Here is a 23,083-nt window from a genome sequence, read left to right as displayed (position 1 = left end):
TCAATCACAGCAACATCATTGAAGAACCATGAAAGTCATTGCCTACTGATTGTACCCCTTTTCTGGCAAGAAGCATCAGTAGAAAATACTCCAGCATTATTTTTTTTCCACTGACTTTTAAATTATTTGGATTTTCTAATCAAACAGCCCAATCCTATCTACACTTTCCTGGGAGTAAGCCCCATTGACACTATTGGGACTTACTTCTGAGTAGACATGCATAGGATTGAACTGTTAATGGCTTGTGATGATGCAGATTTTGAATAGCAGTGCCATATGCTTTTTTCAGATTTTCACACTTTTGTTTAAACATTTCTTCTGGTTGCACTTGCTATTAGTTTAAATTGATAAAAATATGTTAGTACAGAAATCCACAGCGATGGTGTGGTGAAGTTAAATTTGGATACCCCTAAAGATATTCCCTTTCATAAGAACAGCCCCACTGAATCAGGCCATAGGCCCATCTAGTCCAGCTTCCTGTATCTCACAGTGGCCCACCAAATGCCCCAGGGAGCACACCAGATCTTTCTTTGGTCAAAAATGCAGTATTAGGTATTAATTACTTTGAACTATAGATTCTGGTTCATAAAATGTTTTTGATTTTTGATACAGTTCGCTTTAGAGACAAAAATTGTAGACCTTAAGTTTCAGTTTTGAATATGTAATCGTTTATAAAGAGAGCTGAAGAAAACCTATATAGTCTGGTACTATTTTACTGTGGAGATAAGTTTCAGTATACTTGAAGCCGTTGTATAAAATAGGGACCTAGAATGTAACATTGAAAAATAAAATTTGGTATGCATCTTTGGTGCATACCTTATGGTTGTTTAGTTTCCTTAAATTACAGAAGAATAAGAATATTCATAATAGTATTGTTTTTAAAGTCCATCTTAAGTTTGTATGCAGTACAATACAGTTTCTGTATGCCCCTGTTAAATGTTTCACACAATACAATATGGCTAGGCTATGATTAACTATGTAGTCACATACTTAGAAGTCACAGTGGAACTTTCTCACATTCATAATTGCCTCTCCCATTTTTATGGAGTAGCTATCAACTGCAGAACCTAATCATGCAGATAATTGAAATACATGGGGTTATGTATTATTGAATTACGGTGGTCCATCTTATCAGGGACCACGTCAGTGCCTTTGTGCATGTACAGTCAATCCATTGTGGTGCTTTTGCAAAGGTGTAAAAGCACTTGGCCATCGAGAGCTGGATGTTCACACACATTCAGATTTCCAGACAAAAGTCCCTTCCAAGTCTGTGATTCTATGAACCCTCCAGAACAGAACTTTTTATGTATCTTGGGCACTTGCTGTGCTTGTTTGGACAGTAGAAGATGAAGGCTGTTAGAGTTCTTTCTGATAAGAACAGTTCATTTTATATTGTGTCACTTCCTTGGTGCATCTGTCTCAGACTTATCTGAAGTGAGTGGCAGTATCTCTCCAGGAGTTTTCCTTGGAATTTTTCTAGGCTTTAGCTGGAGCTGCCAAGGATTGAACCTGGAACCTTCTGTGTGCACAGCATGCACTCTGCCACTGAGCTACAGCCCCTCACTGATGATCATGTGAGAAAGTATTGCCCTTTATGATTACATATTTAATTGAGCCAATATGCTTTGTTTGCTCAGAAGGCACTTTCCTTCCCAAGATTTCAGAAAGAGTGCATATATACAATACCTATTCTGCTGTTTGTATATTTTAAAAAAACCTGACCTAGACACTTGTTGATAACTGGATTGTAGCTGAAAAGAAGCTTGTGTGTTCAGTTTAATGCTGCAGACTGAATTGAGTGACTTTACACTCTTATTTCCAGAATATGCTTTTTTCTTTAGTCTTGAGCTCTGTGTGTTGAATTAGCCTCTGAAGAGTGCAAGACTAATTCATGTCTGCATAAAAACCTGTTCCAGACTGAGGAACTTGCAACCAGTGTTCCAGCTAAGCTGTGTGGCCATGGAACTCAGTGTTCCCAGAAGTTCAGTAATGACATATGATGTCATGGCTGAGTGTCTGGAGATGCCCCCGCGCAACCAAGCAAGGTTGCACAACAGTGTAGGCTCCTTGGAGGGAGCACTGCTTATACCACATTCCTGCTATTTCCTTTTCTTCTTCTTTTGTATAACTGTCTAACCCAGTGTTTCTCAAACTGTGGCTTGGGACCCACTAGGTAGGTTGCTTGCCAATTTTAGGTGGGTCCCCACTCATTTCAATATTTTAGTTTTAATATATTAAACTTGATGTTACCATGGTACGTGACTGCATTTGGGGAAATGTTACAGACCCGTACTTTTAACACACTATGTATATGCTTTTAACAATGATAGTCAGTGGGACTTACTCCTGGCTAAGTGTGGGTAGGAATGCAGCCTAGGATTGTTAAAAATGTTCCTGCTTGGTACTGTCACTTCTGGTCATGACATCACTTCTGGTGGGTCCTGACAGATTCTCATTCTCAAAAGGGGGTGCTGTTGCTAAATGTGTGAAAACCACTGGTCTAACCCAGGGGTGTCCAAAGTTTTTGGCAGAAGGGCCACATCATCTCTCTGACACTGTGTCAGGGGCTGGGGAAAAAAGAATTAATTTACATTTAAAATTTGAATAAATTTACATAAGTCTACATAAATGACTATATTAACGATGAACTTATATGAATGAATGAAGGTCTTGCGATAGCTCAAGGCCTGTTAAAGGCCTTGCACAAAGCAAGGCTGGCCTTTCCTTTGCTGCTGCTACTGCATCACAGACGTGAAACAGCAAGCAGTGGAGGGAGCCCTCATCCCACAGCTCACAAGAGAGGTCAGTCACCCTCACACTGAGAGCCAGTGTGGGCTCCCAACAAATCTCTGGAGGGCCAGAGGCTCATTGGAGGCTGGGGGTTCCCTGACGGCCGCATTGAGAGGCCTTGAGGGCCGCCAGTGGCCCCAGGGCCGGGGTTAGGGCACCCCTGGTCTAACCAAATGAAGAATTATACAGAGTGCAATTGCTTTCTGTTTAATACTTTGTCACTTTTTGGTGACAAAAACTCTACTGAAGATTTTTCTTCTAATGGGCTGAAATGTCCATCTACATTTTACAGGTTTTAGGGTTAATTTTAAATATTAACACACCTTTTAGTTCTGAAGATTTAGCAAAGGGAAATACAGTGGCTGTTGTGTCATGGATAAATAGCTGTTGTCCAGAGTAAGATTTTTAAACTAAGGTGTAATGTACTGAAGAAATGAAGTTGAGTCTTAGTATTGCTTTATTTTTCAGATGCTGTCCCACTTTTTTTGAGGTTACTGCATTCACCCCATCAAAATGTTTGTGAGCAAGCTGTCTGGGCGCTAGGCAATATCATAGGTTTGTGCTTCATTCTTTGTAGAATTGCCAGATTGCTTTTGATACTGGAAACTAATGAACTAATTAGACTTATACTACCATATGAAAACTAGTTTTGTCCATATATGCTTTGTATGCAATCCTGTTTTGTTTGCTTTGTTTTCCCCAAACCATATTTTAATAGGACACATGAAAGTTCAGGCATGTAAATTATATAAAAAATATAACATGAGTTGTTCAGGTCATGTAATGTGCTACTATCAGTATCTAGTGCACACTAAGCAAAATTCCCAAGTTTGTCTAACATTCATTTGGGTAGCTTTATATGCACTTTTAAACGATTTATAGTATCTGTGAACCAAGTTCTATTCTTTATATTTTTAGAATATGTAATTGGAAATGTTATAGAAAAGTTTGCTCCTTCACTGTTTTATAAAGTTCTTGTATTTGTACCTTTTTAAAAAACAAAGTCTTTATTCTAGCAACAAATAGGCATGCTGTGACCCTGTATGAAATGTGAGCCTGTATGGAAAATGGGCTGAATTGGGAGCAAAAGCAATTTCTAAGCCAGTATAACTTAGATGTATAAATCATTGTGATGTATCCAGTCTAAAAAATAACATAGGATGTTGCACTCGCGCAGAAACTCTTGGCCAGACTCTTCAAGGCCTTGTATATAGGCAGAGATAGAATGTGGCAGGGACAGGACTGAACCAAGCTGCATGTGTCAGCAAGAAATGGGGACCTGTGACAAGTTGCATAATGTAAATGGCCCTAAAGGGAACAAGCAGGCAAAGATGATGGAATTTTTCTATGTGCTAATCTCATAATATGCTGGCTTGATAAGGCACCATTGCTCACATGTCCATAGCCTGCAAATGGGGAAAGGGAGTGTGGGGACATCCTGAGACACAGTGCCCAATCCTATCCAATTTTCCAGAGCTAGTGCATTTGTTCCGGTGGGGTGTGTGCTGCATCCTGTGGTGGAGAGGCAGTATGGGAACATGTGTTCCCTTACCATGGGGCTGCATTGTGGCTCCACTGGAGCTGGAAAGTTGGATACGATTGGGCCCACACTCAGTATATATAATGGTCCCACCCAAAAGCCAATCTATTACACATTGCAACTAGGAATACAGAACTATTTACCAACACCAACTGTATATGACTGTCCATAGAACTGAGTTCTTGGGGTCAGGTTCGGATAGCAGTTCATAGTATCTATTAATTGCAAAGACTTTAAACTTTTGAAAACTGCAATCTAAAGCCTAAACTTGGTTAATATCCCCACAAGGTATATTGCAGCTATTTCTTTATGGTACATAAGAACATAAGAACATAAGAACAGCCCCACTGGATCAGGCCATAGGCCCATCTAGTCCAGCTTCCTGTATCTCACAGCGGCCCACCAAATGCCCCAGGGAGCACACCAGATAACAAGAGACCTCATCCTGGTGCTCTCCCCTACATCTGGCATTCTGACTTAACCCATTCCTAAAATCAGGAGGTTGCGCATACACATCATGGCTTGTACCCCATAATGGATTTTTCCTCCAGAAACTCGTCCAATCCCCTTTTAAAGGCGTCTAGGCTAGACGCCAGCACCACATCCTGTGGCAAGGAATTCCACAGACCGACCACGCGCTGAGTAAAGAAATAAAGAAATGAGTAAAGAAACCACGCGCTGAGTAAAGAAATGGTCTCTGTATAGTCGCACCTATTAGTGTGATTGCATAGAAGATTACTTGCAGCACTGAATACTAAGCTACCAGTTCTTTAGCTTACATCTGGAATGTTGAATGTATCAGTGCAGTTATTCCATAGTCCAATTTAAAGTGGCTGGACTTGAAGGCCATGGTCCAATAAACTATATTTTGCCTGGTGAAAGATTTTACTCTTTCTCCAGGTGAAAGATATTTTATTGAACCATGGTTTTCAAACCCGGACACTTTTAATTGGAGATTCCAGCCATGAAAGCCTCATTGTAGATGTAGTTATTCATAAGTTTCTGGATTCACATGTTCTAGTAAAGGTGTTCAAAGACTGTTGTTAGAGATACATCAGTCTTTTCAACAAGAATTTGTATCTGGAAATAATATTCCCATTACTGGCCCTATAATTAGGTACACTAACATAGGAAATTTGTTCTGTTAGACTGTTTGAGGTATTTGTGCTGACTGAGTAATGTTTACACAGGTGATGGACCTCAGTGTAGAGATTATGTCATTAGTCTTGGAGTGGTGAAGCCTCTGCTGTCATTCATCAGTCCATCTATTCCCATAACTTTCTTAAGAAATGTTACTTGGGTAATGGTCAACTTATGCCGCCACAAAGATCCACCTCCACCAATGGAAACCATCCAGGAGGTAACAACTTCTTTCTGGTTTGTTAGAAAATTTTTACCATTTTGAATGTTATACGGAACTTAATGCCCTTCCCTGTTTGTTCCAGATCCTTCCAGCACTCTGTGTGTTAATTCACCACACGGATGTAAATGTGAGTATCAGAATAGTGCACAAATTATTTATTGACAAATTATAATCAAGTCATCAGAACATTTTTGCGTGCTTAGATACAGGTCCAGCCTATTTATACGCGGATTTTTTATACACGGATTTGACTCAACATGAATGGCCTCTGCAACTGAGAAGGAATGTGCTGATCCCTGGAGAAGGGGAAAATGCACCCCTTTAAAATCAGTTTAAAAAACTGAACAGTCCTTTGACAATAGCCTCCTTAATGAGAGAGAGAGAGAACAGCTGGCTGACAATCCATCAATCCTTCTCTCTCCAGCGGCCCCTCCCTCCCCCCTGAGCACATTTGCATTGGTGAAGGGAGGGGCTGAGTGAAGCAGTTGGAGGAGGACTGATTGATGGACTGTCTTCTTAATGACTCTTATCTTAGAGTCAAAAGGTCAGCAAGGCTGTTTTTAAATCACTGGAGCAAAGAAACTTTGTTTTTTAAATTGATTTGCTATAGTGCCTTTTTGCCATCCACTTGAGTGCTTGGAAATGGTGAATACTTAGTCTCCGCCTGTATATGGATGGATACTTGATGGGCTTATGACTGTCATGCTTAACAGTTCAAATTTTTAAGAGGAAAATATTAGTGTCCCTGAGGGACCCTGGGCATGACTGTATGGTGACTTTCATTTGGGAATTAAGTTTAAGGGGTAAGCAAAAAATCTCTTGGGGAGGGAATGGGTTTTCAGGAGGGACTTTAAGCAAGAAAGATACATAGGGAACAGCAGGAGGGAATGGACAATCTCATAAAGAACAGCTCTTCAAGAACAGGGTGGTAGAGTTGAACAGCAGAGTAAATGGTCATGGAAATGACTGGCACCAGGAGTCAAAAGAGAGGGGTAAGTCCGTGAAGAGTGAAGCAGCATTTGCTCTTAATTGGAAAATAGGATTCATGCCCTCATTTCAAACCTGGTTAACAGCAAACCATGGTAGAGGCTAAAAGTCAGTGCCACTATATACTTCAACCATGATGAAAGGCAGAATGAATGAGAAAATAACTATTTTAAATTTGATGTATTACTGTTCGTGTGAATGCTTCTCAGCTGATATATTAATCTGGCGCCTTTTATTTTTAAACATATTAGATATTGGTAGATACGGTTTGGGCCCTCTCGTACCTAACGGATTCAGGCAATGAGCAGATTCAGATGGTGATAGACTCTGGAATAGTTCCTCATTTGGTTCCCCTTCTCAGCCATCAGGAAGTAAAAGTACAAGTAAGTATTTTATTTCTCTTTATTTCTTAACAAGTAGTGTTAGACATTCAAAGCATGTTTTTAAATATAAAAATATTTCCAATTTTATCCAAATTTATCCCACCTTTAAGTGAAAGACTGCTAACAGTAAAAATATAAAAACATACAAACAATTAAACATTAGTAAAACTATTCAGACTGCAACGTAACAATTCCAGCAGCAGACACAAGCCATTCCCAAACCACCTTGACCATCCGTAAAACCTGGCAAAACTAGTGTGCCTTGAGCACTATCTTAAAGGTTAGGAGAAGGGGAGAATCACAGACCTCCTGAAGCAAAGAGTTCCATATCTGGGGCACTGGCATTGAGAAAGCCCTGTCTCATGTGTGCGCTAATCAAGTCTTTGTCATAAACCTTCTCAGTATGAAGTGTGCCATGCATGTACTAGCTCTGTATATCAAGTTTAGAAAAGTTAAGCATTTAAACTTTAGAATACAGTATAGTTTCTCTATTAAAATAAGACATTTCCAGTTACATACTGGAACAAAATGATTTATACATCAATTGTAGACCAGTCTGTTTCAACTTGTATTTGAGGCAAATTATTTGATAGCTTTCAATGTAAGCTGTAAGATGTCATGGGACAGTACATATGCAATACAAAAAGATCCTGCAGGTGCAGATTACAGTAATGGTCCATTATGCTACTCTCCTGTACCTGCTGAATTCCTTGTTTCTGCTTTGTGATGCTATCCTGTTAATCTTACATTAAGTAAGTAAACCCACTGCTCATATGCTCACCCCTCCCTTTTCTCCTTTCTCTTATCTACTCTGTTGTGGATTCCCAGGTTTTGGTAAATCATTATTTACTGATATGCTTGAACTGGCAAACTGTGGTTTGTATGAGCCTTAGAAACCACAGTAACCCTTTTTTAGATTTGCAGGGTTTATGCAAATCATAACTGTCAGTGCAGCAAACTGTGATTTGCTGCAAACCTGGATTTTATAAAATCAAGTTGGTATGTAGCAGGATGGGGGGAGGGAGAAGCATACCAACAATGGAATGCCAAATGATTTGGAGTAGAATTTAATCTAAATTGACCCATTATTACTCCTTTTTTTCCCCTATCAAATTTGGCACCTGGTAAGAGGGAGGTGGTGAATCTGCTGGCCACTTTAAAGGAATCCTGAGTCCTGGAATTGGGGGCACTATTTTTTATCTGAGTAAACCTGCAAGTGTATTCATAAGTACAAGGAGTATGAGCTATTGAATTCATTAACACTTACAGTGCAATTCTATGCATGTTTATTCAGAAGTGATAGCTCTGATAGATCTTTTGAGCCTTTGGTCAATTAACTGATTTTTTCCCTTCTTTTCCTTGTAATGTTAAGGTCTTAAGCACTTCACTTGAGCCATCAGGTTTAAATTTGTAAATGTCTTATTTCAGACTGCTGCACTCAGAGCTGTAGGCAATATTGTTACTGGTACTGATGAACAGACCCAGGTAGTTCTGAATTGTGAAGCTCTTTCACACTTTCCTGCCCTATTGACACACCCCAAAGAAAAAATTAATAAGGTATGTAAGATATGAATAAATTGAGCTCATGAACTAAATTTAACTCCTTGTTCTGTAAACAAATTAATGCCAGGTGCCATTGTGTTGTCATCGAAGAGAATTGCAAAAGTTCTGAACCCACAGGGTGTGGGTGGAGGCTGGATGTGTACCGTCGGGACGTGGTTGGAGCTGTACTCTGGTCACATCCGAAGAGCCTTTTGAGGGCCACCCTCAGAAGGCTCTCTGGACATGACCGGAGCACAGCTCCATTCGTAGAATTGCAGGATTCCTGACCCAAGGATTTCATTATCCATGGGTTTCAGCATCCGAAGGGATTCTGGGAGTGGAACCCCTGCAGATGCCAAGCCACGTCTGTATATCTATTTCTAAGCAGTCACTAGGGTGAAAAAGACGGGATGGGAAAGAAAATGTTTAGAAAGAGGTGCACAGCAGCATAAGTGTATGGGGGGAGAAGCAGGGGCATACATAAATTTTGTGGGCTTCCCAGAGAGACCAAGGGTAGGGTTATTAGGTTTTTTACAGTGAAGTAAGGGAGGAATTTGGGGAATTAGTAGAGAGAAAGAGGAAGTGCCACTGGTTTGAATTACAGTAAAAGGCTATAGCTGGAGAGGTACTCTCTGACCTGGGCCAAAAGCTATAGGCAAGGCCATAGTAAGCTATGAAGTTACTTGACTCACTTTTGGGGTTCTAGTCTTCTCTCCCACTGAATAAATACTCCTAACTAGCACTGCAGTTGCTTAACAGGCTGGCACAGGGAGTCTCAGTAGTTTGAGTGGTGGTTAGGGGAGTTTGTTTAGAAGACCAAAAGCATTTTAAAAATAGAATGAAGACACAGACATCTGTGCATGACAGAAGTCACAAGCACTAAGCATGTCAATAGTTTGACTGCTCATTAGAAAGACAATGAATGATAGCAAGGAGTTTGTGGGTCTGAGGTAATTTTGCTCCAGGATACCATTCAGTATCTTCTGGGTTAAGTGTAATATGTTGCAGGAGTGGTGGGGCCTACCAAGACCAGGTGAGTAAATTGGGGTCAAAAGGCAGGAAGAGGGTATGAATACTTGGGCAGTAGCCTCAATCAAAAGGAGGAGGAAAACGGGGAAAGAGAGCTGGAGCTGCTTTCTGAGAAGGAAGGGTGCATGTTGAAAGGTGGCCATCAAAGGTTGGCTGCCCAACCCGCATTGGTACAGCCACTTTAGCTATACTGGGGGAGAAAGGAAGGGGGGAGCAGGGATTACTGATCCTGAGTGTCAGCTGGCATGATGGTTCTTGGATTGTAGCTAGATTGGAGGTGGCTTCCTGCAGCTCCAACAGGTCAAGTGTGAAAAGTTTAACAGCGAGACAGAATGAATGAAAGAGCAAAGAGTGACACACACAGGTGGACTAGTAACCTAGGTTTCCCCCATAGGATCTTTTTTATGATGTGCTAATCAAGGAAGCTTTATTTTAAGCTGATGGCCTCCTGGCTGGTGTTGCCTTTGTCTTTACACTTGATTGAGAGTGTGATGGCTTGTTAAGGAGGTCCGTTGGTTCCTTAACATGCCTCCTTGATTGAGCTTCAGCCATGGTGTGGTTGAGGATTCTTTTGTTGCATTAACAACTTGTTTTTCCCAAAGTCAGGATCCCTAAGGTGGTGGTTATGGTCACAGAGTAAAACTTGTGCCAGCAAGGTACAGTTGTGTTGTTTTAATTTTGGAGCAGGCAAGTTCCATCAATCAGCCAGATAAAGGTGAGTGGGCGATTTGATAGGTTCTGCTAATCAAAAGTGTGGCCATCCTCTTGGTCTGTGGATTTGAGGCCTCTTAACTATCAGTCCTTGAAATGGTTATATTACTGCCCTGGGTCATGCCTCTTTTGCAAACTCACATAGTGTGCTCTCTCTCTGTGTATTTATATATAGTTGAATGCATTTCTTATACGTATCGAAAAGGAGGAAAAGATTTAACTTGGCAACACAAGAAGTATTAATCATATAATTTAACTGTTTGCAAGTTTGACTGCATACTGTTCTTATTACGTTACAAATGCATACAGAAATGAATTTAGTCAGTGTTTATATTTCATTCCAGTATTTTAAAACTGCATGATTTTGTTGCAGGAAGCCGTATGGTTCCTATCTAACATCACTGCAGGAAATCAGCAACAAGTCCAAGCGGTGATAGATGCTAGCCTTGTACCAATGATAATACACCTCTTAGATAAGGTTAGTCCAAATAAAATCTGTTATATAGTTTTGTGTGTGTTGTATAAAAACACAGTAGTTGAAATACTTCTGAATAGATAACTTATCCTACCATATTAAACACTTATAGCACCTTCTTACTTCAAGCAGCTTTTTCCCGCTTCCTGTCTCCAAGGACCCTTCAGTCCAGATAACTTAGTGCAGTCTTATAGATCTACGTAGATAGATCTAGAACATAAGCCTCATTGAGTTTAATTGGCCTTACTTTCAGGTGTGTATAGGAAAGGCTTAAGGAAGTGAAAGGTGTGGGTGTATGTAAATTATAGAGATAAAAATAGAGCATTGATTAAAGAACTTAATGTTCTAATCTGCACTCACACCTTAATCAAAAACAAAACACAGATGACCAGCCCTCCAGGCCATTGGTAAGAACATGTGGCAACCTTGTTTAAAATTATCTGGTCTAGTAGTCTCTTACCATTCTTTCAGTGACTGTTTGTGGGATCTTCTGCATTCCATCTCCAGACAGATCATGTGTCAACCTGGGAGCTCTATGAGTTGAGTAATGAGCAAGAGGAGATGATGATTGCCTTTTCTAGTTTTGCAACATGCTGCTTGGGCAGTAGGGAAGCAGGTGGTAGAGTCCAGTTCTCTTCAGTCTAGTGCACTTATCTCCTCCTCCTGCTTTGGTTGGCTCACTGCTGAAACAACCTAGTAGCCTGGTGCTAATTTATACATACTAGTTTTGGAAATTTGGTGGGCATTCTGCTATATTTCTGTGTGTTTTTGCCAGCCTTGTAAATACAGGCATATGTTGCTTAACAGCCATTTGCTTAACAACAGACCGCATATACGATGGTGGTCAAAGCACAGTAAAGATGCTTTTAATGAGGCAATCACATCTCCAATAGCTTGCAGCAGAATGCCTGTTTACGCAACAGAGAGGCTCTTAATGCAAAGAAGAGGCAGTCTATCTCCAGTAACTTGTGCAGCCAACTAGCATCTGGCAGGGAGTGTCTGTTTACACAACAAAAACAATAGATTGGTCTGAATGTTCACTTAATGACCTAATTGCATAACAACGGGGATCAGAAAACATATCCCCACTCACCTGTAGAAGTACAATATGGGGGGGGGGCCTCGGTATCCATGGATCCCATATCTGTGGTTTCAGGTATCCACACAGGTATTGTGTGCCCCCTACCCACCCATTTACCCTGTTTAAAGGCTTACTGGGTAAAGAAAATCTTCCTTAAACTGAGCACTTAAAGCCTAGAGGTTTATAGCGCTTTGCAGACTGCCTCTCGACAGCCAGCACACTTGGAAAAAACTGAATGAGGTCAACAGTAAGTGAAATTAGTGCCTCCTGTTGACCTCCTTCCATTTTTCCAAGTGTGCTGTCTGCTCTGAGGCTGCTTGCAGTGCTCTCTTTAAAGAAGATTTTCTTAATTCGGTAAACCCTTAAACAGGGTAAATGGGTGCCAGGGAGGGATCTCCTATATCTGTGGTTTCTGGTATCTGCTGGGGGGTCAGGAATGCATCGTCTGGTACCGGGGCACACCTGTGCATTATTTGTCTGAGTGAACTACCTCTGCAACAGAGAGTTATTAGCTTACTGTATGGGAAGAATTGCTCATAGATGTCCTCCCATTGATGTCATGTATCTGGCTAGTGGTGCTATGCAAGATCCGCAGTAGGCTGTGTTAAGAGGTGGTGGTATGTCAGCAAATTAAAGTAGCTGTCCTTTTAGATCCTAGCACCTTTTTGACTTGCTTTTCCTCTGAGGATTCACTGAGTTTGTCTTATCATTTTTTGTGATTGTATCCCCCAAATTAAGTCCTGTTTCCATTATTATATTTCTGCAAGTTTTGGCCATGTATTTAGTTTTCATCTTAAAGATATCTACAAAGCTTTCTTGTTGATTTTTTTTAGGGTGATTTTGGTACACAGAAAGAAGCTGCTTGGGCTATAAGCAACCTGACAATCAGTGGAAGGAAAGATCAAGTGAGTAAAACTTGCTTTGACTTAGTTTAGTGTGCATTCTATGCTTTCATTGATCATACAGATATGGCATAATCTACCTGAAGATGTGTACTTGTAAATTTCCTTTATTTCAATTGAGATTTTAAACATGTACTTAATTCTCCTACTGAAGCAGTGGGACATAAAAGTTTATAACTCTTACTAGTCTTTAGCTGCTTCAGTGCTCAAGGTGGGTTGTGCTTTGACCATCTGAATTGTCAAAATTGGGATTTATTAGTGTTATATTTGTGGCTCCAGTTTGTCTGAACCAGGCAGAAACTGACTGAAAATCGGTTGTGTTCAGCATTTGGAATATAAGATCTGTGTAGCCTGCACTTGAAAAGTTGGATGAATTATGTATTTTTCTTTGTCTTCATCTGAGGGAAACATTTTGTACCTAGGATAAAGATGAAATAAAGTATGTGGTGTTCCTCCTCCAAGGCTTCCTGGCAAATTTTCTCTAGGGTTGGTGCAAACAAAGGCTTCTGCTTAATATTATTCCGAAAAACCTTTTGAGAACTTCATTGAGGCACTTGCTTTGGGTTCTGTTTTGGAGGGTTCTGTTCTGGTTTAGGATCAAGACAACAGAGATTAAGAAAAAGATGCATTCTGGTTAATTGAAGGAAAAACTTGTGTCAGCTTTTAAGGTTAGGTTAAGCTGCACTTTATGAGCACAATGAGACTGGTATTAAAGGTTCTCCAGTGGTCCATGACAGGGTCAGTGTTGATTGTTTGAGTACTTCCTCCTCTCAGGGAGGCAGTTCAAGACAAGACCTTCTTGGGGGGGGGGGCTCCCTCAACTCTCCAGTCTAACCTTTGCTTGATAGGCCTCAACAGGTCTTTGGTAAGCTCTGCTGGACTAACTGGATGATGAGTTTTTTCTCTTCAGGCTTACAGCCCAGGATCGCTCACTGGCTCCATGGTTAACTTTAAGGCTGCTGGCCATTTCTGGAGCTAAGCACTCTGCTTGCTGAGTGGCCTTGCTGCACAAGCCTCCACTTGTTTCAAGGGCCACGCTCCAACACAGCAGTGCCATCTTATTTTGGCACAAAGCACCCAACAGCAGCAGAGCTGTTGTTCTCCCACAGGAGCAGCTAAATTGAAACAATGCATTTGTTTCATTATTTCTCCTTAGAAGTACCACTGGGTGTTTGTAGCATACGTACTAGGTGTGCTGGTAGCTGTTTCAATAAAAAGCTAGACTATTAGGAACTTAGATGAATATTAAATGATAATTTACCATCAAAGGTTCAAGACTCTTGAGTATCTGGAACTAGGATTTTTTACTTCTAATAGTTGATTACCAAACTGCGAAATGAATGTTCAATCTAAGCTGGCAAAAAACAAAAGAATAACAAATTATATGGTTTTGAAAACAGGTCCGTTTTGCAATTAAGTACTGTGAAATTGCCAATATTTAGATGGTGCCCTTCATACTTGATATGTTGAGAACCCTTTTACTTTTCTGAAGGTTTGGAATTGTTATCATCCTGGTCCTAATTTAATTCCTCTTGTATTTTTCTAGGTGGCATACCTAATTCAACAAAATGTAATTCCTCCCTTTTGCAACTTGTTAACGGTGAAGGATGCTCAGGTTGTACAAGTAGTGCTGGATGGGCTAAGTAATATATTAAAAATGGCTGAAGATGAGGCAGAAACCATAGCCAACCTTATTGAAGAATGTGGAGGTATGATTCAATACTTGACATGATGCAAACCTTAAAGCCTCTATTGTTACAGTGATCTGTTGCTAGTTAGATTTCTGTTATTCTATTTTTCTCACAGTTCAGAGAATGTGTTCATAGAATTTCTTGGAATAGATCTGCATATACTTAAGCTTATGATTTGGGAAGTGACTGTAATTTCTTTTCGGAATGTTTTATCAGTTTTGTGGAAGAAAAACAATTGTTTAAGGTTTCAGCAAGTTCTCTGAACTCTTATAGGGCTTGAGAAAATTGAACAGCTACAAAATCATGAAAATGAAGACATCTACAAGCTGGCTTATGAGATCATTGACCAGTTCTTCTCTTCAGATGATGTAAGTAAATAACAATTGTGAAATCTAATTGCTCATTCATTGAATGTGTAATGATCTAGTTCTGAAGGACTGCTTGGGCATGCCCAATAGAGTCATTGACTTCCTTGCTTTGAGTGACACATTCCATTTTCAAGTGTTAGAGATTCTGGTAGGTGGGCCCAGGCAGCTCTTTGGATCCAAGCCACTGTTTAAATTTAGAGCATTGAATTTAATGTAAAATGCAACATCTTAAAAACCATGATATTGGGAGTTCTTATTTTCTGTGTTTCATTTACAGATAGATGAAGATCCAAGCCTGGTTCCAGAGGCAATACAGGGTGGAACATTTGGTTTCAATTCGTCTGCCAATGTACCTGCAGAAGGGTTCCAATTCTAGAGTGGTATTTTGGAAGTTGGGTACAATGCAGCACTGAATAAAAAAAAGGTTTGATCCATCAAGCTTGGCTCATGGGATCCGCTGCTGCATTAAATCGGGAAAGAAAATGTGAAGATTTCATTTGGAATCACAGAAAAGCCCGAATGAAGTCAAGATGGCGAGTGAGTGAGAGTGAGTGGCAAAATGTAATGAAAAACTTCACACTGAATGCTTATATAGGTTGTTAAAAGGAAAAGGGCTACAGGTCAAAGATCTTCAGTGCCTGAGGAGGAACATTGACTTAATTAGCGCAATTGTGGGGGGAAAATGCAGTACTATTCCATCATCAAGCCATGTAAGCATAAAGGAGAATAGGATGCCCATATAAGTCCAAGGAGAATGAGCCCAGGCCTTGCTATAACAAAGCACCGTGTGAATGGACAACATTGAGTGAATGTCTGGACTCAGTGCTGTGGGGCCACGTGTGTGTTTCAAATCTGGGGCTCTTTGCTCACGAAGCAGACTCCTAGTCTTGGAGTGGGGTGTGTACGAGAGTATGGTTGTGATGCTGTATGTGAACGCATGCAAGCTTGATTTGCCTTCAGGGGGCTGATAATAACCCTAGTCAATCATCAAATGGAGTGCGTAAGTGTTAACACTGGACACGAAAACAGAGACCGGTTTAGCAGCAGACTATGGTTTTACTCCTACAGCCTGTGTTTTTATTTTCCTTTTTCCCCTTTTGTTTTAGTTACTTTATTTCCTGTATGGCTTATTACTACTTGCTTGTAAAGTCAGAAAACTTTGAGGAAGGCTTCCCTGTGCATTTGCACCAGATGACTCTTCTGTTAAAAAAAGCTTTCCATATCATCAGAACTAATTTGTGTAGACTTTTTGCATGAAATTCATACATACATTTCCCTCTTCCAACTATTGTGTTGCAGTACACAAATTTGCCATAATACTAGAAAACAATAAAATTGTTTAACACCATCCTTTTCATTTTCAGAGATGACATAAAGCTATTTTTGCATGTGGTAATCTACAACATAGCTCATTTTTTAGATTTTGTTGAGTCCTGTAACCAGCTGTTTCTGTTGTGGTAGGATACCGTGCTGTGTTTCAATGTTATTTGTTTTCAAACTTTGTTTTCTATGAAAATGATATGGAAACCTCAAAATAAAATTTGGTGCATATGTACTGCTGAAAAGATTGGAGAAGAGATGTGAATAGATGTACAAATCAAGTCATGGTTTGAACACCGTTAATAATACCACCTAATCTGTCCAATTGTTCTAGACTTTTTATCTTTAGATGTAGGCAGCCATGAACAATCTATTTTGAGCCACTTTAGAGAGAACTTTGTATTCTTAACTTGCATACACAATGCAAGTGGTTTTTATAATTGGAATAATACCTCAGTTTTGAGGTTCTGCACACTAAATTAAAAGTGACATTTACAAATATGTACAAAAGGAGAACTCTTTATAAGGTGGCTCATTGTAGGAAATGCTGTGCCTTCCCCTTTGAGCACAAGTGTTGCATGAACAACAGTTTGCTATAAGAAGACATACCAGGTTAGCCACCATTAGCATCTATATCTACCTTGTGTTTTTTTTTAATCAGCTGGTAATTCTGAAATGCAGTAGAATGGATAAAGATTATTTTGTGATCATAACTCTTTGTTGGACTAGAGTATTTTTGCAGCATTCCTTGTCATCAGAAACATGGTTTAAAAGTTAAAAATTAGATGCAGCAGAAAACTAGCTTGTGAAATTTATCCAAGTAGAATGCAGGCTAGGCTGTCTTGGGAAAATAAACATTAAAACTTAACAATGTTATATCAGTTGGTGTCTGTTTCTAAACAAATACATGTATATTTTATTTTTGCATCATTTGTTTGGCTATATAAGCAAGTGGAACAAATTTATCAGACTGCCCTTGATTTTGTAATTCCTTGCACCGTCTTAAAGTCTTATCACCCAGCTACAAATTACTCCATAAGAATCCAACTTTATTTGCATTTTATGACCTGTTCAGTCCCATTGGCAAAGCGGCTTATTTTTTATAGCTTTCCCTTATAAGACCACTCACAGCCATACCTTTCATAGATCATAATTTTAAGAACATAAGAAGAGCCCTCAATTTGAAGGCCCATCTAGTCCAGCTTTTTATATCTCACAGTGGTCCACCAGATGCCTCCGGAAGCATACAAGACAACGAGACATCCTGTTGCCATTTATTTGCAACTGGCCTTCTGACGTACCCCTTTTCTAAAACCAAGAGATTGCTCAAACCCATCATTGTTTGTAACCTGTAATGGACTTCTAGAAATCCTTTTAAAGGCATCTATGCCACATCCTGTGGCAAGGAGTTCCACAGACTAATTACATGCTGGCTAAAGAAATTTTCTTTTGTCTGTTCTAATTCTTCTGACACTCAATTTTAGTGGATGTCCCCTGTTTCTGGTTTTGTGCGAGACAGAAAAGAACATTCCTCTATCTCAGTGATTTCCAACGTTTAGGAGCCTACGGACCACTGAGACCAAAAATTGGATTTGTTGGGAACCACATGCAACTCCCCACCCTGTGCACATAAAAAATACACTTAAATTTGTAATAATTAAAGAAATAGTTAGAGGTATGTTATTTATAGAGAAGATTTGTGGGTTGCAGTCTTCGTTGCCAGCTGCAGGTGGTCTGTTCTGTGCCCTCTCAGTTGGTCCGTTGGGGAGCACTTATGCAGTGAGACCCAGGAAGTGATCAAAGGTGATCTTTTTATCTGAGACCTCATGGACCACTTGCCATGGTCTCATGGACCACCTGTGGTCCATGGGGTTGGGAGCCAGTGCTCTATCCCCTTTGTAATTTGTACATCTCAATCATGTCCCCCTCAGGGGCGTTTTCTCTAGACCAGTGTTTCTCAACATTTGTCCTCTGCTGTACCACTTCACACAGTCACCTATTTGAAGTATCACCAGAAGTAACTGGTGATTACATCATTGCCAGTTACTTCTTGGTTGGGAGACCAGATGTGACATGACAAACACTGGTAAGAGGCTCACCAGTGGATGGGAGGGCTTTTTCAAGTGCAAAAAAGCATGTTTTGAAGTTTTGTTCACTGAGCCTCCTACCATTGTTTTGTTGCTGGGCAGAAGTTCTGGATATTTCAAGTGTCATTCCTGCAAAGGTTCACTCTGCACCAGAAATGAAGGCATCATGTGAATAGGTCCTTCCCTACATGTCATTTATTTTGCTTAAAGACATTGTCCTGTGGCATAGACAACCTTTCTATTACTACTACCAGTAATTTAATACATAGTGATGGCTGGAGCATAACTTGTGCAAATTGACTCCAGAAATAATTGATGGGTGACAAATCTGTTAATCAATAAATGATTGATAAATTATTTGATTTTGCTACATAAACCACTTTGAACTGCTCATTGTTAAAGTGGTATACAAATAGTAATTCTGTCAGTATATCATGCTTTGATTTGTCCACATTATCTTTTGCCAGATTTGTCCTTTTTTTCCTGAACCCCACAAACTGATTCACCTTAAACTGAAATTGCCCCTTCTGCACACCAATTCCCTCCTTCCATTCTAGATTTGGAATAAACCAGTTTGCCTTGCTTGAACCAGTGGAAAGAACGGAGGGAATTGCCACATGCAGTTGAAGAGAGGAAATGACTAAGTGTGCACTGGCAAGTTTGTGGGCCTGAATGCCAATGCTGGGCTAGCACTGGTGGAGCATAAGAACATAAGAAGAGCTCCGCTGTATCAGGCCAAAGGCCCATCTAGTCCAGCTTCCTTTATCTCACAGTGGTCCACCAAATGCCCCAGGGAGCACACAAGACAACATACACAACCTGCGGCCTGGTATCCTCCCCTGCATCTGGCAATCATAGGCAGTCTGCCTCCAAAACCAAGAGCTTGCACATACCTACTATGACTTGTAACCTGTAATGAACTTCTCCAGAAATTTGTCCAATCCCCTCTTAAAGGCATCCAGACAAGATGCCATGACTACTTGTGGCAGAGTTCCACAAACTAATTACATGCTGGGTAAAGAAATATTCTGTCTGAACTCTCCAACACTCAACTTTCGTGGATCTCCCCTGGTTCTGGTGTTATGCGAGAGGGAAAAGAGCATCTCTATCCTGTCCATCACCTGCATGATTTTGTATGTCTCAATCATGTCCCCCCCCTCAGGCGCCTCTCTTCTAAACTGAAGAGGTCCAAACGCTGTAGCCTTTCCTCATGAGGGAGGTGTCCCAGCCCAGTAATCATTTTTGTTGCTCTCTTTTGCACCTTTTCCATCTCCACTACAGGTCCAGCCTATTTCTACACTGATTTTTTATACATGGATTTGACTCAACCCGAATGGCCCCTGCAAATGAGAAGGCATGTGCTGATCCCTGGAGAAGGGGAAAAATGCACCCCTTTAAAATCAGTTTAAAAAACTGAACAGTCTTAACAATAGCCTCCTTAATTGGGGGGGGGGCAGCTGGCTGACAATCCATCAATCCCTTCCCCCTGAGCACTGAAAGAATGGTGATCACTTTGCATTGGTAAAGGGAGGGACTGAGAGAAGTGCTTGGAGGAGAACTGATTGATGAATGTCTTCTTAATGACTCTTATATCCCAAAAGTCAGCAAGGCTGTTTTTAAATCATCAAAAAAGAAACTTTGCTTTTTTAATTGATTTGCTATAGTGCGTGTTTTGCCATCCTTGTGAGTGCTTGGAACAGAACCCACGCAAATAATGAGGCTCAACCTGTATATCCTTTTTGAGATGCAAAACTGGATGCAATACTCCAGGTGTGGCCTAACCATCGCTTTGTACAGTAGCATTACAATATTAGCCATCTTATTCTCAATGCTTTTCCTAATGATACCAAGTATGGAATTAGCCTTGTTCACTGCTGCCGCGCATTGAGTTGACACTTTCATTGAGCTGCCTACAAGGACCCCATGATCTCTCTCCTGATCTGTCAGACAGCTCAGAACCCATTAGCCTATATGTAAAGTCTTGGTTCTTTGCCTCAATGTGCAAAGCACCAAAGCAGAGCACGAAAGCTCTGCTGCACAGTGGTTGCATGGACCGCAGGGCAATGAAGAGGTAGGTGGGGATGGGGTGGAGGCGTTCCTGGGTGGAGGGAGGGCAGGAAGGAGGTGGGACCTCCACCAGATGCTGTGCCTCTGTGTTGGACCATCCGCCTGACAGAGGCTCTGAATTCTAATTCTACGCTGTCCCTCGGGTCATCATAGAAGTGAGTAGCCCCATTGTCGAACTACTCGCTTTACCTGGAGAGAACGAAGGTCACCTCCTAAGGAGTCGATGGCGGCTGCCTGGGACATGCTGGAAGCAATTTATCTGGATTTTGTTATAACTGGGCTCTCCAAGTGATAATTGGGCTCCCTCATATCTTGAAATTCTGAACACTTTCTCTTCTGTCCTTTGCAGTTAATGAGCTCCTATGTGAGAACAATGTGCTTATTTCTGGCTATCATCTTAATGATGTCACTTCTGGCCCTGTGCAAGTGCCATGAATGCTGTTCAGCCCACTATATGAAATGAGTTTGACACCCCTGTGCTTGAGAGTTGGGGATCTGAAGCAACTTCATTGCAGAAAATTGTGTGTCTAATAAGCTATTTTGAGGATGGTTGATTCTGTTATGGAGGAGCTCTGGGAGACACCTCCAGGCAATGAGGGCCACCAGCAAGTCACGGAACAAGAAACTGGGAGCAGGAAAAAGGAAAACCATAAAAACATCTGATTTGAACATACTTCATAAGGTGGGGATATATGAGAACACCAAGATATCGAGATTTTTAATTAACTAATGTTCACATTCCAACAATATTGTGCTAGTTCTAACTTGTTGCAAATGTTTAGGAAATAATTTTGAGTAACTTTCAGCTGAGAATTCACAGCATTTTATACAAAAATGTTGCTTCATCATGGAATGCATAAAGTGCTGTATGGAAATGGATATAGTGGCCACAAGGCAAGAGATGTATACAAACATAGGATTGCATGCATACACGTGGAAAGACCTTTGAACTCTTCTCTGTAGTAATTCCCACATAGAGGCAGACAGCTTTTTAAATGGAAACTTTTTTATATATTACAATTGAATTCATACCAAACTGCAGTAAACGATGTAATACAGTACAACCAAAACTGTCACACTTTCAAAAAAAAAAATGTCAAGGAGTGCTGGAGGTGTGTTTCTGCTCAATTCTGGATTTAGTTGTCTGCTGTCATTTTCAAAGGAGATTGTCTCTTTTTGAAGGACACTTAAAACAAGTTCTGGAAGCTGCTTTCTAATTAGGTAGCACTGACTTTTTGTGAGAAGAGATTCCACTTGTGCAGTAAAGCATCCCTAAGTATCAAGGTAAATGTTGGCACTTGAGTTAAAGAACACAATCATTTCTAAGAGACAGATTGGCAGACAAAGCAAGGTTAATGTAGTATTCCTTTCCTAGACTGATTACAGCTCTGCTCCTGTATGGAAGCATTTTTTAAAAATCAGGATTTTCTTCAAGGAATAGGATACTGTCCCAGGCAAAAACAAAAACCAGACAGTTTCTCCCAAGACCTCAGGGCCATGCTGTTCAATTTCCCCAGAAAAGTAAGAGGTGGGAGCTCAGATTTGCAACACCTTCCCAAAGATATCTAGGCCTGCTCCATGTGCTGACTGCCTTTAGTCTGTGCGTGTTCAGATCCTTGCTCTACCTTCAGTGTGTGTGTGTGTGTGTGTGTGTGTGTTTTGGTCTTTGCATCTTCTTGGGGGTGTGTTCAATCTGCATCCTCTTCTGTGTGTTCTCTGCATCTTTGGGGTGCGAGATCTTTGCAGTGTTCAGATCTGTGCAGTCTTCTGTGGGGGCGCGTGGTCAGAGCTGTGCATCTTCTCCGTCAGTCCTGTGCGTCGTCCTCCTCCGGCCAAAGCATCACCTGCCTCCCCGCCCAGGTCCCCTCGGCGGGGTTGCGGGGCTCGGATCCCGACGGTGTCCCCCTGGCGGCGGCCTCCGTCCACGTGAGACTCTGCCGCCGGGTCGGGGCAGGCGGCTCGCCCCGCACCTCCTCGTGCAGCCAGGGCCCGTCCCGCAGGGAAGATGTGGTGGCGCCCTGCGGCGGCAGCTGACAGTCCAGGACGGAGGGCGCGGGCGCCTGCAGAGTGACGCGGCTGTCCACAGAGCCCCACGCCCCCGGACTGTCGTCGTGCGGGGGGGCCAGGTCCTGCAGCAGGCCGTGGTGCGAGGCGGGGGCGCGGGGCTGCTGCGCGTAGTCGAAGCAGCGCGGCGCGAGCAGGTCGTCGTCGTCGTCGTCGTCGAGGGGCGCGTGGAGCAGGAAGGAGGAGAGGCGGCCCTCCTGCCACATGACGCTCTCCAGCGAGGGCGTGCGCGAGGGCGGCTCCTTTGGCTCGGTCCGCCACGACCTCCGACTCAGCGCAGCCCGGCCCAGGTCCCAGGAGGAGCGCGCCGGCTGCGCGTGAGCCGGGGACGAGCAGCTGAGGCCGGTGGCGGCGGCGGCGAGCGCGCAGGCCAGGAAGGACAGGAAGAGGCTCTGGCCGGGGCTGGTGGAGAGCCCCAGCGGCGCCAGCGCGGGCTCCGAGCGCACGCGGCCGCGCACCAGCGCCAGTAGGCAGGAGCCACAGGCCGCCGCCGACGCGATCAGCACGGCCGTGGCCCCGTGCAGCAGCGGCGCCCAGCCGCGCCCCTGCCGCCTCCCCAGGAAGTCCAGCGTCAGCGCCAGCGAGCCGGTGGCCGCGCTCAGCAGGCAGCAGTAGGCGATGGCGAACATCACCGGCCCGCCCGCGCTGCCCAGCAGGGGCGAGCCGGGCGCCGGGTTTATGCG

The 23,083-nt window shown here is 42.1% G+C and overlaps 1 protein-coding gene across 2 annotated transcripts in view; it reads left to right on the top strand.

Moving 5' to 3' along the window:
* KPNA4 (karyopherin subunit alpha 4) overlaps positions 1-17,058 on the top strand; it is a 33,013-nt gene extending 15,955 nt beyond the window's left edge. For both annotated transcript variants that reach the window (XM_066619012.1, XM_066619013.1), the window contains exons 8-17: positions 3,259-3,345; positions 5,521-5,690; positions 5,776-5,820; positions 6,932-7,063; positions 8,492-8,620; positions 10,719-10,823; positions 12,735-12,806; positions 14,350-14,512; positions 14,768-14,862; positions 15,140-17,058. In XM_066619012.1, the coding sequence (XP_066475109.1) occupies positions 3,259-3,345; positions 5,521-5,690; positions 5,776-5,820; positions 6,932-7,063; positions 8,492-8,620; positions 10,719-10,823; positions 12,735-12,806; positions 14,350-14,512; positions 14,768-14,862; positions 15,140-15,238 (1,097 nt within the window). In that variant the 3' untranslated portion in view covers positions 15,239-17,058. The remainder of the gene's footprint in view (positions 1-3,258; positions 3,346-5,520; positions 5,691-5,775; positions 5,821-6,931; positions 7,064-8,491; positions 8,621-10,718; positions 10,824-12,734; positions 12,807-14,349; positions 14,513-14,767; positions 14,863-15,139) is intronic.
* The last annotated feature ends 6,025 nt before the right edge of the window (positions 17,059-23,083 follow it).

Source organism: Tiliqua scincoides, chromosome 3, assembly GCF_035046505.1.
Source record: "Tiliqua scincoides isolate rTilSci1 chromosome 3, rTilSci1.hap2, whole genome shotgun sequence".
Lineage (NCBI taxonomy): Eukaryota > Metazoa > Chordata > Lepidosauria > Squamata > Scincidae > Tiliqua > Tiliqua scincoides.
The sequence above is the reverse complement of the archived record's forward strand: the minus strand, read 5'-3'. Positions and strand labels throughout refer to the sequence as shown.